This window comes from Crocuta crocuta, unplaced genomic scaffold (genome assembly GCF_008692635.1).
Source record: "Crocuta crocuta isolate KB4526 unplaced genomic scaffold, BGI_CrCroc_1.0 scaffold64, whole genome shotgun sequence".
NCBI classification, from domain to species: domain Eukaryota; kingdom Metazoa; phylum Chordata; class Mammalia; order Carnivora; family Hyaenidae; genus Crocuta; species Crocuta crocuta.
In genome coordinates, this window is record NW_027530640.1 from 8228805 (window position 1) to 8248724 (window position 19920).

The 19920-nt window shown below is 42.9% G+C and overlaps 1 protein-coding gene across 4 annotated transcripts in view; it reads right to left on the bottom strand.

The window, feature by feature from the left end:
* The window catches only part of MACROH2A1 (macroH2A.1 histone), a 68679-nt gene that overhangs the window by 29107 nt on the left and 19652 nt on the right, over positions 1-19920 (bottom strand). For all 4 annotated transcript variants that reach the window (XM_077768672.1, XM_077768670.1, XM_077768671.1 and 1 more), the window contains exons 2-3: positions 18241-18347; positions 17623-17820 (exon numbers count right to left, since the gene is read on the bottom strand). In XM_077768672.1, coding sequence (XP_077624798.1) covers positions 17623-17820; positions 18241-18347 — 305 coding nt within the window. The remainder of the gene's footprint in view (positions 1-17622; positions 17821-18240; positions 18348-19920) is intronic.

A 19920-nucleotide genomic window follows, 5' to 3' on the forward strand; every position in this document is an offset into this window, starting at 1 on the left:
GCTCAGAGCCTGGAGCCTGCTTCAGATTCTGTGTCTCCCTCTCTCTCTGCCCCTCCCCTGCTCGTGCTCTGTCTCACTCCGACTCTCAAAAATAAATAAATGTTAAAAAAAAAATGTGGTGTATATATTCTGAAATATTCAGCCATAAAAAAAAAAAAAAGAATGAAATCCTGACAGGAAACCCACAAAACTCCAAAAAAGATGAATCCATAGAGACCCACACCAAGATACGTTATAATTAAAATGTCAAAAGTTAAAGACTTTTGACAAGGAGAGAATATTCAGGGGTGCCTGGGTGGCTCAGTCGGTTAAGTGTCCGACTTCGGCTCAGGTCATGATCTCACAGTTTGTGGGTTCGAGCCCCGCATTGGGCTCTGTGCTGACAGCTCAGAGCCTGGAGCCTGCTTTGGATTCTGTGTCTCCCTCTCTCTGCCCCTCCCCCACTCACATGCTGTGTGTCTCTCTCTTCCAAAAATAAATAAACATTAAAAAATTTTTTAAAAAGAGAGAGAATATTCAAAGCAGCAAGAGAAAAAACAACTTGTTACATACAAGGGAACCCCCAACAGACTATCAGCAGATTTTTCAGCAGAAATCTGTAGGCCACAAGGGAGTGGCCCAATATATTCAAAGTACTGAAAGTTAAAACAACTTCCAACCAAGAATACTCTACCTGGCAAAGGTGTCCTTTGAAATTGAGAGAGAAAGAATTTTCCAGACAAGCAAAAGCTAAAGGAGTTTGTTATCACTCAACTAGCCTGACAAGAAATGTTTTTAAAGGGACTCCCTTAAGCTGAAAAGACAGGGGTGTGATTAGTAATAGAAAAATACATGAAAGTATAACTCTCACTAGTGAAGGTAAATCTATATACTAAAGGTAGCGAATTAATCCCTTAGAAAGCTAGTATGAAGATTAAAAGACAAAAGTAGTGAAAACAATTGCAATAATTAAGAGATACACAAGATAAAGACATATAAAGTGTGACATCGATAACAAAATGTTGGGAGGGTGAAAGTGTAGCATTTTAGAATGTGTTCGAACTTACATTAACTTAAAATAGACTGTTATAGGTTATATATAAGCCTCATGATAAACACAAAACAAAAGCCTACAGCAGATACACAAAAGATAAATAAATCCACACCATTAAAAACAATCATCAAACCACAAAGGCGAGAGCAAAAGAAGGAACAGAAGAACTATGAAATAGCCAGAAAACAATTATAATGGCAACAAGTACATACCTGTCAATAATTACTTTTGGACTAAACTCTCCAATCAAAAGATATGGTGGCTAAACAGATAAAAACACAAGACTCATTAGGGCACCTGGGTGGCTCAGTTGGTTGAGAATCCTACTTCAGCTCAGGTCATGATCTCACGGTTTGTGGGTTCGAGCCCCACGTTGGGCTCTGTGCTGACAGCTCAGAGCCTGGAACCGCTTCAGATTCTGTGTGTCTCCCTCTCTCTGCCCCTCCCATGCTCACACTCAGTCTCTCTCTCTCAAAAATAAACATTTAAAAAAACACACACAAGACTCATCTATATGCTGCCTACAAGAGCCTTACTTCACAAGTGAGGACAAGACAGACTGAAAGTAAATGATAGAAAAAGATTTTTCATGCAACTAGAAACCAAAAGGAGGCTGGGGTAGCTAAACATGTATGAGACAAAATATTCTTTAAAACAAAGACTACAATAACAGATACATAAGGGTTATTACAGAATGATAAATGTGTCAATCCCACCAGAGGACATTTGTATATATTTTATAAATATTGTAAACATTGATGTACCCACTCCAAGAGCACATAAATATATAAAGCAAACACTAAGAGACCTAAAGTGAGAAATAAAAAGCAATACAATAATAAAAGGAGACATTATACCTCCACTTTCATCAAGAGATAGATCAACCAGACAAAAATCAATCACACGTTAGACCAGGTGAACTCCATAGATATATTCAGAATACTCCATCCAGAGGTAACAGAATACACATTCCTTTCAAATGCACATGGAACATTCTGCGGTAACTATCATATTTTAGGCCACAAAATACATCTTAATAGATCTGAGAAGACTGAAACTGTATCTATCATCTTTTCTGATCACAGCGCCAAGAAACTAGAACTCAATTACCAACAAAAAGACTGAGAAATCAAATATGTGGAGATTAGACTACACACTACTCAACAACCAACGGGTCAAAGAAGAAATCAAAAGAGACATCAAAAAATACCTTGAGACAAATGGAAATGGAAATGCAACATTGCCAAAACTCACAAGATGCAACAAAGGCAGTTCTCAGAGGAAAGTATACAGCCACACAGGCCTCTTCAAAAAAAACAAGAGGACACTCAAACAACATAACCTTACACCAAAAGAAACCAGAAGAAAGGAAAAAGAACAAATGAAGCCCAAAGTTAGTAGAAAGAAGGAAATAATACAGATCAGAGCAACAACAAATAGACTAAAAATAGAAAGGGTAAGTAAACTTACGAGCTAGACCTTTGAAAAGATAAAACTGACAAACCTTCGGCTAGACTAAGAAAAAACCCAGAGGACTCAAATAAATAAATCAGAAATAAAAGAGATGTTACAACTGATACCACCGAAATAGAAAGGATTCCAAGAGATGACTATGAACAATTAGAGTCCAGAAAACTTGGACAACCTAGAAGAAATGGACCAATTCCTAGAAACACACAACCCACTGAGTCTGAATCATGAAGAAATAAAAATCTCAACAGATCAATTTATACCATCCATCGAAAACCTTCCAACCAACAGAAGTCTAGGACCAGGTTTCAATGCTTAATTCTAACAAACATTTAAGGAAGAACAAATACCAATCCTTCTAAAACTTCCAAAATATAAGAGGAGGACACTTCTAAACTCATTTACAAGGCCAGCACTACCCTGATACCAAAACCAGACAAGGATGCTGTAAGAAAAGTAAACTACAGGCCAATATCCCTGATGAACATAGATGTAAGCCACTCAACAAAATACTAACAAATGAATCTGACAGTGCGTTAAAAGGATCATACCATAATCAAGTGGGATTTCAGGGGATATAAGGGTGGTTCAATATCCCACAAATCCATCAAAGTGATACACCAAATTAACAAATGAAGGGAAAAAAACCCCAAAACCTATGATCATCTCAACAAATGCAGAAAAAGAATCTGACAAAATTCAACAGCCACTTATGATAAAAGTTCTCAACAAACTGGGTATAGAAGGAACATACCTCAAAGTAGTAAAGGCCATAAATGTCAAGCCTACAGCTAACATCGTATTCATTAGTGAAAAGCTCAAAGTTTTTCCTCTGAGATCAGGAATAAGATAACAATACCCATTCTTGCCACTTTTATTCAATATAGTATTGGAACTCCTAGCCAGAGCAATTAGGCGAGGAAAAGAAATAAAAGGCATCCAGCTTAGAAAGAAGTAAAACTGTCCTGTTTGCAACTAGCATGAATTATATATAAAAAACCCTAAAGTCTCCATAAAAAACCTGTTAGAATACGGGCAGCTGGGTGGCTCAGTCAGTTAAGCGTCCGACTTCATTTCAGGTCATGATCTCATGGGTCAGGAGTTCAAGCCCCACACCAGGCTCTGTGCTGACAGCTTAGAGCCTGGAGCCTGCTTGAGATTCTGTGGTTTTCTCTCTGCTCCTCCCCTGCTCAAACTTTGTCTGTCTCTCTCATTCTCTCTCTCAAAAATAAATAAGCATTAAAAAAAGACTTAGAATAAATGAATTCAATAAAGTTTCAGGACACCAGATTAATATACAGAAATCTGTTGCATTTGTATATGCTAATAACAAATTATCATAAAGAGAAATTAAGAAAACAATCCCATTTACAATTGCATCAAAAAAATTTACAAATAAATTTAACCAAAAAGGCAAAAACTATACACTGAAAACTCTAGTACATTAATTAAAGAAATTGAAGACGACACAAATAAATGGAAACATATTCTGTGCTCATGGACTGAATGGATTAGTATTACTAAAATGTGAATACTACCCAAAGCAATTTACAGATTCAATGAAATCTGTATCAAAATTCCCATGGCATTTCTTACAGAAACAGAACAAATAATAGTAAGATTTATATGAAATCACAGAAGACTCCAAAAGCCAAAGCAACCTTGACAAAGCAGAACAAAACAGCAGCCATCACACTCCCTGACTTCAAATTACATTACAAAGCTATGAGATGCAACTGTAATCAAAACAGTACAGTATCAACCCGAAAACAGACACAGAGATCAGTGGAACAGAATGGAGAGCCACAAATAAACCCACACATACATTATGAATTCACGACAAAAGACCCAAGAATATATAATGGGGTAAGGTAAGGGCAGTCTCTTCAATTAAACGATACTGGGAAAATAGGACAGCCACATGCAAAAGAATGAAACTGTACCGCCATTTTACATCATACACAAAAATTAACTCAAAATGGATTAAACGCTAGAATCCAAGTCCAGAAACCAAGAAACTCCTAGAAAAGAGATGGTAAGTTCATTGTTAATGGTCTTGGCAATGATTTTTAGTATATGATATGATAAGCAAAGGCAATGAAAGCAAAATAAAAAATGGGACTACACCAAACTGAAAAGATTCTGCAGAGCCAAGGAACCATTAACAAAATGAAAAGGCCACCTTCAGAGAAATTATTTGCAAGTCATATACAAATAGGCCCCGGCTTTGAATTTTTCTGCTTTACAATGGTGCAAAAGCTATATGCATTCAGTAGAAAGTATACTTCAGATTTAAATTTAAATTTTTCTCAGGATAGCAATGTGCAGTACTACACTCTCTCGTGATGCTGGGTGGCCACAGGTAGCCAGAGCGCCACACAATCATCTCAGTCACACAATCATGATGGTAAATGATTGATACACTTACACAACCATTCTGTACCCACAGAACCATTCTGTTTTTCACTTTCAGTACAGTATTCAATACATTACATGAAATATTCGACTCTGTATTATAAAATAGGCTTCGGCTTAGATGATTTTGTTTGCCTGTAGGCTAATAAGTGTTCTAGCATGTTTACAGTAGGCTAGGCAAAAGCTATGATGTTTGGTAAGTTATGTATTAAACGCACTTTCAACTCAATGATATTTTCAACTTACAATGGGTTTATCATGACACAACCATATCATAAGTCAAGGAAAATCTGTATCTGATAAGGGGTTAGTATCCAAAATATATACAGAACTCATACAACTTCACAGCTAAAGAGTAAGAACTTTTTTTATTAAAAAGGGGTCAGAGACCTAACTGTGAGACACAAAACCATAAAGAGTCTAGAAGAGAACACAGGCAGTAACTTCTTTGACATCAGCTGTAGCAACTTCTTCCCAGCTGTCTTCTGAGGCAAGGGAAAGGAAAGCAAACTGCCTCAAAATAAAAACCTTCTGCGCAAGGAAGGGAACAATCAACAAAATTAAAAGCAACCTAAGGAATGGAGTATTTGCAAACATCCTATCTCAAAAAGGATTAGTGTCCAAAATAGATAAAGAACTTATAAAACTCAACCCAAAAATAAATAATCCAATTAAAACCTAGGCAGAAGACACAAATAGACATTTTTCCAAAGAGAATATCCAGATAGCCAAAAGAACCATGAAAAGATGCTCATGATCACTGATCATGAGGGAAATGCAAATCAAAACCACAATGAGATATCACCTTGCACCTGTCACAATAGCTAAAATCAACAACACAAGAAACAATAGCTATTGGCAAGGATGTAGTAGGAATGCTGGTGGGAATGCAAACTGGTGCAGCCACTGTGGAAAACAGTATGGGTACTGTTGAATACATACTATGAACACAAATTTAAAGGGACACATACATCCTGACATTTATAGCAGCATTACCTACAGTAACCAAATTATGGCAACAGCCCAAGTATCCACTGACTGATGAGTGGATAAAGATGTGGTATATGTTCACAATGGAATATTACTCAATCATAAAAAGGAATGAAATCTAGTCATTTGCAATGATGTGGATGGAGCTAGATAATATTATGCTAACTGAAATAAGTCAGAGAAAGACAGATACCATATGATTTCTCTCATTTGTGGAATTTAAGAAACAAATGAGCAAAGGGAAAAAAACAGGCAAACTAAGAGATTGTCTCTTAACTATAGAGAACAAACCAATGGTTACCAGAGTGGGGTGTGGGGAGGGTGGGCTAAATGGAGGATGGGGATTCAGGAGTACACTTGTCGTGATAAGCACTGAGCGTTGTATGGAAGTGTTAAATTACTATATTGTTCCCCTGAAACTAATATTATACTCTATGTTAAACAACTGAAATTTAAGTGAAAACTTAAAAAAGGTGGTCAGAGAATCTGAGTAGACACTCTTCCAAAGAAAACATACAGACGGTAAACAAGCACATGAAAAGGTGCTCAACATCACTCATCATCAGATAAATGCAAATCCAATCCACAGTGAGATATCTATCACCTCACACCTGTTAGGCTATTATCAAAAAGAAAAGAAATAGTAAGGGTTGGTAAGGACATGGAGAAAGGGGAACTCCCTGTGCACTGTGGATGGAAACGTAAATTGGTACAGCCACCATGGGAAACACTATGGAGGTTCCTCAGAAAATTAAACACTACTATCATATGATCCAACAATTTTTACTTCTGAAGAAAACAAAACACCAACTCAAGAATATATGTGCACCTCCCTACTTACTGCAGCTTTATTTATAAAAGCCAAATAATGAAAACAACCGGAGTATTCATCAGTGAAAACATGGCTATAGAAAATGTGAAAATTTGATATTTATACATTACATATACCAACATATTTTTTATCACGATATAAATGTCCTACTAGATATATTATGTACCCTATTACCCTTATCTCCTAATGTGTTATACACACACACACACACACACACACACGTATAAAATAGAGTGTTATTAAACCATACAAAAGAAGGGTGTGACTTGGAGGGCATTATACTAAGTGAAGTAAATCAAGACAGAGAAAGACAAGTAACTGTATGTTCTCACTTATGCGTGGGATCTCAAAAAAGAAAAAAAAAAGCCAAGTTTATAGATACAGAGAACAGACTGATGGCTGACAGAGGTGGAGGGCATGGGGGAGGGGGAGGTGAAATGGATGAAGCTGGTCAAGAGGTACAAACTTCCAGTGATTAAAAAAAAAAGTCACAGGGATGTAACACACGGCATGGTGACTATAGTTTGTAATACCGTACTGCATATATGGAAGTTGCTAACAAGGCAAACTTTCACAGTTCTCATCATAAGAAAAATAAAATTGATAATTACATATGGTGACAGATGTTAACTGGACTTACGGTAGTCATCATTTGCAATATACACAAATACCAAATCATCATGTTGTACACCTGACATTAATGTAATATTAAATGTCAATTATAGCTCAATAAAAAAGGAATTCATATCCATAATAAATATGTACTGTAAGTCATTTAAAAGAGATAAATAATGCAAACTTTGAAAATCGCACAAAACACTAGCACAGAAGGAATTATCCAAAGGGCCAAAATCTGTTTCAGCATATGCAAAAGCTAAATGGGCATCGAGACAATGCACAGCCACCAGAATGGCTGAACTTTAACTCTTGCAACAGCCTGCCGTGGTAGTAATGTAGAACTGGAGCTCCCATTTGCTGCGATGGGAATACACACTCACCACCACTCGAGAAAGCTATTTGGCACTCTCTGCTAAAGCTCAACATATGAATACCTTGTGACACCACAATTCCACTTACAAGTATACCCGAGACAGTACAACACGTGTGCACCAAAAGGCATGTACTTTTGTAGCAGGAATACTGGTAGGAGCCTCAAACTGCAAATAACTTAAATCTCCCGAGAGCAGAACGGATAACTACGTGGCGGTAAATTCAAACCATGTGATGCACAGACTTAGTGCTATCTGCTACATACAGTAACCTAAATGAATGAGACACAATGTTAAGACAAAAATAAAGACAGAAAACACCCCCAATTGAGTTAAATATACTATGGAAATAAAAGGTCCCTTAACTTACTAAGATTCTATCCAAGCCCCTGTACCTAATTTTTTATTTATGGTTGTATATTTGTGGGGGAACTGGATGTCAGCGGTCAAAAGGTACCAACTTTCACACAGAGTTCCAGTCCAAAAGGATGATGTGCGAAGACCTTGAACCTCACCTCCGCAGACACCCCCCGTCTCCAGCTATTGATATAGCAATTCCTTCCAAAGAACTGAGGGCTGACTGAACAGCTTCTGTACAACAGAGATAAAGAGACCACATAGAAAATAACAGAAAGACAGAGACACAGTAATGAGGGGAACCCCCACCTACTGCTGTGAACTGCAGGGGGAAGGGATATATGGAGGAACTGGGAGCAGATCTGTTTGCCCTGGGGCACAGAAAAAGCCTCGATTGAAGAGAGCAGCTATCAGAGGCGCCTCTGTGGCTCAGTCGGTTAAGAAGTCTGACTTTGGCTCAGGCCATGACCTCACAACTTGTGAGTCCGAACCCTGCATCAGGATCTGCACTGACAGTGTGCAGTCGGCTTGGGATTCTCTCTCTCTTCTCTCTCTGCTCCTCCCCCTCTGGGTCTCTCTCTGTCTCTCTCTCTCTCCCCCTTCCTCCTCAAAATAAATAAATAAACTTAAAAAAAAAAAAAAAAGAGTGGCTAGTATATAAAAGATCCAAATCCTCTGGCCCTCTCTCTCTGGCCCTCTCTTGCTTGTGCACATCCGTACACTGTCTCTCTTTCAAAAATTTAAAAAAAAAAAATTTTTTTTTTAAAGAGCACTAGTATATAAAAGATCCAGTCCTGTAACTCCACCAAACGGCAGGGAATCTGCTGGAACTCTTTCCAGGTCAGATGGGCTGGTGAGTGCCATGATTTACATTTCCCCTATACCTTGGCAGCATAGGTGGATGGCTGCAGGGTCCCAGGGCCCTAGATCCAATATTCTTGATGAACAGAGATGAATAATCCTCCACAAAATATTAGCAAACTGCATTCAACGCAAGAATACATTCACCATGATCAAGTAGATCTATCCCAGGGATGCAGGATGCTTCAATATTGGCAAATTAATCAACATGATGTACCACCACCAACACAAGATAAAAATCATATGATCATCTCAACAGATACAGGAAAAGCATATGACAAAATTCAACATCCATTCATGATAAAAACTTTCAATAAAGTAGGTGTAGAGGGAATATACTTCAACATAATAAAGGCCATATATGAAAAACCCACAGCAAACATCATACACTCATTGGTGAAAAACAGAGAGCTTTTCCTCTACCAGGAACAAGACAAGGATGCCCACTCTCACCATTTTTATTCAACACAGTACTGGAAGTCCTAGCCCCAGCAATCAAAAAAGAAAAAAATAATAAGGGATCCAGATTGGTAAAGAAGTAAAGTGTCACTATGTGCAGATAACATGACACTACACAAAGAAAACCCTAAGGACTCCATCAAAAAACTACTAGAAGTAATCAGTGAATTCAGTTTAGTTGCAGGATATAAAATTAATGCACAGTAATCAGTGTGTATACACTAATAATGAAAGAGCAGAAAGAGAAATCGAGAAAACAATCCCATTTACAATTGCACAGAAAATATGAAAATACCTAGAGTACACTTAACCCGGCAGTCAAAGAGCAGTGCTCTGAAAGCTATAAAGAAAATAAAGACAACACAAATGAAAAGATATTCCACACACATGGATTGGAAGAATTAATACTGTCAATGTGTCCATACTACCCAAAGCAATCTATAGGCTGAACACAATCCCTATGGCGTTTTTCACAAAAGTAGAACAAGTAAAACCAAAATTTGGTAGAACCACAAAAGACTCCAAATAGCCAAAGCCATCTTGAGACAGAAGAACAAAACTAGAGGTATCACAGTCATAGATTTCAAGATATACTACAAAAACTGTAGCAGTCACAACAGTATGGTATTGTCACAAACACAGACACAGAGATCAATCGAACAGAATCCAGAAACAAACCCATGCTTATATGGCCAATCAATCTACAACAAGAAAGGCAAGAATATGTAATGGGAAAAGACAGTCTCTTCAACAAACGGTGCCGGGAAACTGGACAGCTTCATTCAGAAGAACGATACTGGATCACTTTCTTACACCATACACAAAAATAAGCTCAAAATGGATTAAAGACCTCAAGGTGAGACAACAAGCCATAAAACCAGAAGAAAACATAGGCAGTAATTTCTTTCATATTGGCGTTAGCAACATTTTTCTAGATATGTCTCCCCATGCAAGGGAAACAAAAGCAAAAATAAACTGTTGAGACTACATCAAACTAAAAAGCTTCTGCACAGCTAAGGAAAACCATCAAGAAAATGAAAAGGCGGGGGCGCCTGGGTGGCTCAGTCGGTTAAGCATCCAACATTAGCTCAGGTCAGGATCCCAGGGTTTGTGGGCTCAATACACACGTCAAGCTCTGTACTGACAGCTCACAGCCGGAGCCTACTTAGGGTTCTGTGTCTCTCTCTCTGCCCCTCCCCTGCGTATGCTCTGTCTCTCTCTCTCAAAAATAAATATATTTTTTTATATTTTTATTTATTTCTAGGAGAGAGAGAGAGACAGCGTGAGCAGGGGAGGGNCCAAAAATAAATATTTTTAAAAAATGAATAGGCAACCTACTGAATAGGAAATATTTCCCATATCTAATAAGGTATTAGTATCTAAAGTATATAAAGAACTTACACAGCTCAACCTCAAAATAACAATCCAATTAAAAAACAGGCAGAGAGGGGCACCTGGGTGACTCAGTCAGTTAAGCATCCAATTTCGGTTCAGGTAGTGATCTCACGATTCCTAAATTTGAGCCCTATATCAGGCTCTGTGCCTGGAACAGCTCAGAGCCTGGAACCTGCTTCAGATTCTGTGTCTCCCTCTCTCTCTGCCCCTCCCCTGCCCACGCTGTCTCTCCTTCAAAAATAAACATTAGGAAAAAAAAATAGGCAGAGAACACGAATAGACATTTTTCCAAAGATGACATACACATGGCCAACAGATAAATGAAAAGATGCTCAACATCCTTAATCATCAGGGAAAGGCAAGGGATGCAAAGGGATCAAGACCACAATGAGGTATCACCTCATACCTATGAATATAGCTAAAATCAAAAGGATAAGAAATAACAACTGTGGGTGAAGTTGTGGAGAGAAAAGAACTCCTGGTGAGATTGTCAATTGGTGCAGCCACTATGCAAAACAATACAGATGTTCCTCAAAAAAGTGAAAATGCAGTTGCAACATGATCCAATAATTCCACTATGGGGTATTTCCCCAAAGAATCGAAAACACTGACTTAGAAAGATATGCACACCTATGTTTACTGCAGTATGATTCACAATACCCAATACAGAAAAGCAACCCAGGTGAATATCTATAAAAGAATGGATAAAGAAGTGGCACATGCACATATAATACACATTCACATGCCAAAGAACATTACTCAGTCATATCAAAGAACGAGATCCTGCCATTCGCAACAATACAGATGGACCTAGAGAGTATTATGCTAAGTGAGGTAAGTCAGAGAAAGATAAATACCATGATTACACTTAGTCATGCAATCTAAAAATCAAAAGAGATAAACAAAAAGCAGAACGAGAATCATAAATACAGAGAACTAATGGTAGCCAGAGGGGAGAGGTTGGATGGGAAGGGCAAAATGGGTGAAGGGTGTAGTAGGTACAGGCTTCCAGTTACGGAGGAAAGAAGTCACAAGGATAAAAGGTACAGCACGGAGAATAAAATCAGTGGCACTGTAACGATGTTGCACGGTGACAGATGGTAGCTATGCTTGCGGTGAACACGGTGAAACACAGAGAAGATGAATCACTATGTTGTACGCCTAAAACTAATTTAATGTTGTAGGTCAACTACACTTCTTTTTTAAAACACTCCCAAAAAAAGGTACAAACTTCCAGTGAGGAGATAAGTACAGGGGATGTAATGTACAGCCTAACAACTACACTTAACACTGTTGTATGCCACATGTGAAAGTTGTTGAGGGACGCCCCGGTGGCTCAGTCGATTGGGCATCTGACTTCAGCTCGGTTCATGACCTCACAGTCTGTGAATTTGAACCTCGACTCGGGCTCTGTGCTGACAGCTCAGAGCCTGGAGCCTGCTTCTGATTCTGTGCCTCCCTCTCTCTGCCTCTCCCCTGCTCATGTTTTCTGTCTCAAAAATAAAAACTTCAAAAAAAATTTAAAAAATAAAGTTATTAAGAATCATTCCTAAGAGTTCTCACCACAAAGAAAAACACACTTTTTTTTTGTATCTCTCTGAGACAAGGGAGGTCGCTTAAACGTAGTGCGGTAATCACTTCACAATGTATTTCAGGGAGGTCCTTATGCTCCACACCTTGAATGTGTGTAGTGCTGTATGCCAAGCACAGCTCAATAAAACTGGGAAACAGTGCTACACAGAACGTGAGGAGGAAATTGTAAGAAAGGTATATATCGCAAACGTACAAATATATTCTGTGAGTCCAAACCGTGACCGTAAAAAAAATTTTTAAGCAGTCGCCCCACTCATACAACAGATGGCGTTCAGCCCTCCACCAACAGCACAGAGGGACTTCTGCCAAGGAAAGTAAGTGGTCCACGGTCCCAGGACACTATGTTTGGGCTCTGAACTCCTGCATTTCATTTCTGGTTCTACTAGTGATGTAACCTTGAGAAAATTGCTGAACTTCCCTCTGCCTTCAAATCCTTTTGCGGAAAGGAGTCTAAGGTGGGCGAACTCCTGATAACCCAGGGGCCTTGAGAGAAAGCTGCCAAACGCTGTGTGTGTAGGGCAGGCCTTTCCTTCCCGGTTCTCTCCAGCCTCTCTACCTGGCAAACGCCTGTCTCTTCCGTGCAACGGTCCCAGCCCATGACAGGGTAGTTGCACTCAGGTGCATCCTGAGAGGTCACTACATTCAAATCACTGATAACTGTTCCACAAACTTTTACATAAAGTCTGTAGTCAGGAATTATTTCCCTTCCAAACCTTTTGGATTAAAATGCCATTTTCTTTTATGAAATGGTGACGGCGGTAGATTCTTTTCAGATCCTGGCACGAGGGGGAAGAGCTAGCAGGGAATATTCTTCGTCCATCTGCGAAATGTTGACTTTGGAGAATTTTGTATTGTTCTACAAATCTCAAAGCTCCCATGTACTCTACCTGCACCTTGTTTTGTTTTGAACAGCACAAAACCTCATCAGTGAGAGTCGGTGAAACACCTTTTTAAAAACACGTAGAACTGAGTGATTCTCTAAAATGTCTTATGTGAAATCATCAATCTAGGATTCTGTGTGCCCACTCTCCTTCACCCTGATGTCAGACTTGCTAGAAAGCTCATTGAAAGACCAGCAAAATTGGCCTCTTAATTGCAAGGATGGTGGCTGCTCAAAAGAACCAATCTCTTTCTTTGGCATCCCTAATCCAAACATTCATCACTCAATTTTCAGTTCCAATATTTATTTCTCAAAAAAGACACAGGTGGTCTCCCAAAATCACCTTGGGATTTCTGCCAGGCAGCAAGGAGCAACCTTATCTTCATGATCCCGCAGGTGATTTCCACACGGGGGTGGAGTTCAGTTGGGGTGGCAGGGCAGACTTCGGGTTAAGTAATTCTACATGAGACTCAATCACTATATCGTACAGCTGAAACTAATAGAACACTGTAGGTTGGTTCACTGGAATTTGAACAAAAACTTAAGGAAAATATATCCTAGGTGAGAGCACTTTTGATCCAGATTTTTGGCAACAACTATCTTCTTGGACATCTCCTAAAGACTACCCTATGGCTCTCCGTAAACATTCTGACAAGGGATGTTAACCTGGAAGATTTAAGCATAAATGGTTTCCTTTCCATCTTCAGCATTTTGTGCACTAGAAAACCTTATCTTGGGAAGGATTCCTAGGCTTCTCCAACTGCCACAGGTGTGCATGTTATGGAAATTTCAGAATCTCACACGCCATATCCTGCTGAGTTCTCCCTGGGAGGGGGACAGGCACACCTGGTCATCTGCCAGTCACCTCTCCTGCCAGTCACCCGAATGTCCCGACACCTTTCTCTCTCAAGTCTTTGTGCCAGTGTCACCTTACCAGAGAAGCCTTATCTCACCGCCTATGTAAAGTAACACTGCATGCTGTCACTGTGCTGTACTTTTGTCACAGCATCCGCTTGCCCCTATACCCCTTCTACAATGACTCTACCCCCACTCGCTAGACCAGAGCTAGACCAACACTAGCGGAGGGCAAGGGCCTTTGTTCATTCTTTGCCCTCATTCCCAAGGGTAATAATGGGCACGCGCAGGTTGGGTGAATACTGATCGAATGAATGCATCTTCTTTCAACAACTTTGGTGTTCAATGTTAAAAGGAGGCAGATTTTGGGATTTCTTCACGGGGGAAAAAATGTTCTTTATGTGACCAAGAGCGATCAGAAAACAAGTTCCCACTGGGGATTTTATGCTTTGGCTACGTGAGCACCGTCAGCCACAAACAATCACAGTCACTGTGGCAGTGTCTGTTGGAATGCTCTGAACGGCTGCAAGTGCATTCACAGAGACCTGGTTAAAATGGTACTGCACACTAGAGAGGTCACTGGAACCACCCCCTGAAATAAAGAACCAGCTGTATAGTCAGAGCTGTAGAAGTCAGCGAGAGCAGCACCAAACACGTGTGCCAGACACTGCTGTAGGCTGTCTACACTGTTCTCCACAAAGCCAGGGAGCTGGCAGCCTTAAGCACTGCTCCACCCGCTACAACACTGGGTACAGGATTTATTCATATTTAAAGGCAAGAATGAGGAGGAGGACTGTATGGCTCTCTATGCTTTAACATGCACAGACTTTCTGAAAGGCCCATAAAAATTCACCACAGAGACTGCTGGGGGGGCGGGGGGGGTGGCAAGAGGGAGATTTCTTACAGCACCCTCTTCAGTCTCATCCCAACTCTGACACCTACTACTGAGCCAGAAACGTGATGCAAATATGCACAGTCATTGAAATTTAAGGCTGGACTGCACCCCTTCATTGCATGGGAGGGAGGTAAATTGAGGTACAGACTTGGCGGAGGCCACCCAAGCAGGAGGGAGGAGCCCTAAGGCACCACCAGGGCCCTGGACTCACGACCACAGTGGGTTCTGGCGCCTTCTCCAACCAGTTCCACACAATAGCTGACTCAGCTGTCACAACTGGAGACTCTCAAAACCTTCCAATTACAGAGAATTGGGGGGAAAATTATGATTGGGAATTCACGTGTTGACACTTGAAAAATACCAACTCCCTTTTACTCCAAATGTTTTAGCATGTTACGAAGGCTTTCTCTGCATGTCTCTGGAAAGGTTATTTTCGGAACATTCCACTTAAACCTGGAGATGCAGGTTCTCTGCTGTTTCTGGGAGCTGACACCACAATTTACATTAAACAAATGTTTTGAAAATTAGCTGTTCACGGTTCCAATTTCAGCTTCCCCCAGGGTTTAATGTTAGCCAAATACTGGTACAGTAAGCAGACAATGTGTTTTATTGTGTGGAAGAAAAACAGACCACCATAACAGACTTCCTGCTTTTGTAATCAAGGGAAAAGCTGAGTGTTCGAGTGATTATTGGCATATGGTTATTAGAAACACTAAGTTCCAAATATAGCTACTAGGAGCTGAAGACACACACACACACACACCCCTTTCAGCTGAAGTCCAAAACGTAAGACACAACGTGCTTAGTGTTAAGTGGGAAGGCAGAAAGTCGACAGGCAGAAACTAATGGGAGGTCCTGGGGTGAGGGAGTGGGGTTCAGCCCAGGGTTGCCCGACGCAGCATCAGAGAGGTGTTCAGACGCCAACCCGCAGTGGGCCTGCATGAACAAGGGCCATGGCTGGGGCCACAGCGGGGGGGGTGGGGGGAAGGCTCCGCCAAGAACCAAGGGTACCAGCTCCCTGAGGCCCGTGATCAAGAGACGACGGACCTTGCCTCTTTGTGCTTGCACGTGCGCCTTTCCCCGCCCTTCCTTGTCCTGCTCTTCCTGCAAATGCAAAAGCTGAAAGGAGACAAAGCAGTTCCATCTGCTAATCTTACAATCGGCAGGAACAAGTAAAGGAGCATTCTACGGCATCCTCGCCTGGTCCTGAACGTCTCGCAGGACGACGTGGAGCACAAGCGCCTGGGAAGAACCCGCAGGACACTCCTCAGTAACGGGTTTCTCTCTCAGACAGAGCTAGGAGTGATTCTCAGTCAGGTGGGGTAGGCCAGGGCTGGGACCTGGTGGCAAGAGGAATTCAGATTTCGTTGTCCTCAGGGAACCATTTGTTTGCATTCAGAAGGGGGAACAAGAATCAAAAGGCCAGCAAATAGTGTAGCCAGTTGAGGGCCTGGAGCCTGCTCTGTGGACCGGCTTAGAGACGACGATGTGCTGGGAGTGTGGGCCCCGAGAGTGACCCCGGCTTAGTGCTCCTGCAGCCTGCCCTGGGAAGATGTCCTCACCATCTCATCAGGCGAGAGGCTCTGGGTTCTGCTGGGAAGACCGGGGCTGACACTGTATCGGCTCCACAAGGCATTTCCACTGAGCTACGACTGAGGGTCTCACAAAATAGCCAGGTCACCTTCTACCAAAGGTAAATGCGTCCTCATCTGGCTGGAGACCAGAATGATCACACCTGAGGGGGTGCCCCAGGGCGGGGCAGGGCAGCTTAGGATTCCATTCTACTGCTGATGAGCTTTCACCATCACTGTCCCTCATTGGTTGGCCCCGGAAGCTCAGACAACAGCTCAAAGGCAGGGAACGGGTGAGGGAGGAACACAGGGTACATGTTCCAGTTGCTTCAGGACTTCCCCCGCCCCCACCGATGCTCAGACAGGGGAGAGCAACCACCCACAGGCCCAGACCTCTGGAGGGTGGTCTGTTGATCGTCCATGCAGTGAAGGGCAAAGACGGGGATCAGCTGGCCTGCCCCACCCACGAAAACATCAGGTCACACTAATAAGAGGGCCTCACTCACCACAAAAATATCAGCACCTAGGACCTGCTCAATCTCAGCTAGGTCTGGTAGGGGCACCTGAATCACATATCTGTTTTTCTCCTTAACAAGGCAACCTCCCTACAGACCCAACTGTCTGAACCATCCCTGCTGGAAGATGCTCAGTGGAGGACATGCAAGCGTGGTGACACAGTGACAGTTCTGAGAGGCAGCCAGGACCTCTGGGTGGGACTCGATGGCAGCCATCCCTAGCACAGGAAAGCTGCTGCACACACAGGTCCCTTCCCAGAGGTGTAAGCATCTCCCTGGCAGGCCAGGAATGGGGTCCTTCCAGCCTGGGGCTATCTGCCCCAGCCCCCTCCCCACATCCACCTTGCCTACAGGAATCCAGTCTTCCAATTTTGCCCAGACTCTGGCCACCTGCACTGGACTAGCCTCTTTGCAAACAGCTCCCACATGTTCCTCCTCAGCGGGAAAGAGCCACTCATGACCTCATCTGCTTGCACCTGCCCTAGCCCATGCACTCCTGCCCGATCACATACCTTGGACTTCCGAGCCCCTTTCTTGCCTCCTGCTTTCTTAGACACGGGCTTCTTCTGGGATGGAGACTTGGCCTTTTTGGCTGGGGGTGGCGTGATGATGGCTTCCAACTTCCCTTTGGATCCTCGTTTCTTTGCTAGCAACTCCGGGTGGATGTTTGGTAACACGCCCCCACTGGCTATGGTGACTCCTTTTAGCAGCTTGCAGGAAAATCAAAGGAGCAGATTGTGAGCCAGGTCTCCCTGTCTCTGACATTAAAGAAGTCGGCCCGCCCATTCACATTCCTGCTTTGGGATGGCAGAGCTCCTTCATCCATGGCATCTACAAGAATGCTGATGGGACCCAGGCTTAATGTACAGGAAACAAGTCCTCAGAGCCCCTCACTCTGGTGAAATTTCACTACCTTTCCTCCAGGGAGAGCCAAATACCTTGTTTCATTCCCTGCTGCCCCCAAATAAAGCCCAGAGGAAGAAGTGCCATGGGGGCAGAGAAGCTAATGGTCCAAAATGCAGTCCACACCTCTGAGAGCCAGCCGGACACCAACTGCCCCCTGTCCCTCGGGCCAGTGTGACTGCCTGCACCAGCATGGGGAGTGGGGGACGTGGAGGAGAGCCCCATACCTGATTTAGCTCTTCGTCATTGGCCACTGCCAGCAGGATGTGCCGGGGCGTGACCCGCCCCTTCTTGTTGTCTCTTGCCGCGTTGCCAGCCAGCTCCAGGATCTCAGCTGTGGGGAGCAGAGGGGGAGAGCATGTGCCACGTTAGAGCATCAGCATCAGAGGGTCCCGGGCATCCTCCTGCTCCCCCATTCATGGTAAAGGGGCACAGGCAGCAGCCTCAAAAAACAGCTGCCCTGAGGTATGAAGCTGCAGGGGGCCTGTCTGGCCACACTTTGAATGGAGTCACAGAGGTACCCAGTAGAGCCAGGAGGTCCCCCGGGGCATCCCCTTTGTTTTGGAGACGCAAACACGAGACTTAGATAGAAAGGACGAGCTGAGGGTCCCTCGGTCCTAAGTGGTGGAGCGGACATGTGCACCGTTTCCCAGAACGGGCTGCCCACAGTCAGCGCTGCACATGTCACCAGGACTCACCCTGCAGAGCCAGTCGTGTGGCCCTGGGAGGCGGCCCTGAGAGGCAACCGCGTATTGTGAGCAAAGGCCCACACGTGTGTCCATGGGACAGCACGGAGAGACTCATGCAAGTCCACGGGATGGTGGGGGAAGGTGGCTGAGCAAACCTCTGTTGACCAAAGCAACGTTGAACACCGCACATTCACACCCAAAACCAAGAAAAAAAATGCTATAGAAGTCATTCTAGAGAAAAATGAAATGTGAATGTCAAGTGGATACTAGGTACTAAAGGATTATTAATTTTCAGAGGTGTGACCGCAGCATCAGTGCTCGGTAGAGAACACCGTTCCTAGGAGATACCTGTCCAAGTGCGTGAGCGTGAAGTACCCTGATGTCTGCAATTTAGTCTGCAACAATTTGGACAGACGCCACGGAGTAAACCTAATGCAGCGAGAAGTGCTGTGAAGTGTAGCTGTGCGTGGAAGCATCCCTCCTTCAGCATTCTGTACACGTGACACTGTAAAGAGTTACCAACCAGAAGGTTATGAGCCTGGCCCCTGGTTGGTAGTTATCCAGAGTCCACTGACCGGTCCTTCAGGGCAGGCTCTCACTGGACAGCAGGACAGCTCTGCCATAGCACCAAACCCAGGGGACGGCCAGTGCCCTTTGCAAGAGGGTGTTTTCTCCTTCACAGCACAGTGCTCTTGCTGTCAATATCATCACTGTATCATTTCCTTAACCCAGGTTGTCTCAAAATGCATCTTATACCCTCTCCCCACATCTGCAATTCTGCCCAAGCCGTGGTCTGCCTAGGATGGCCCTCTGGGCCCGGCTCCAGCCTGTCCTCTTCCTGGTACTAAAGATTTTCTAGTATTTCAGCTCATGTTGTCAACACTAGATGTCTCTGGCAAAGGCAAAACTGATGCTCATGACAACATTAAGTAGGGCAAACATTCTGCCTAAAGTCCTATCTTTAAATTTTACAATATTCCACGGCACAAGCCCCAGCTGCTGAATCTCATGCGCTAACTACGGTGTATGCTGAATGCCAGAAAACTGCTTAGCTACTCAAACTCTTATGTTGGCAGAAGTGAAAAACCAGTCATGCTTGGGACAGGTTTCGGCTCTGAACCCAAGGCAGGACCTCATTCACTCCATCATCCCATCACTGAGCACATGCGAACACTGGAGGCACCACGAGGCCCCTGCCTGCCTGATGCTCCCAGGCCA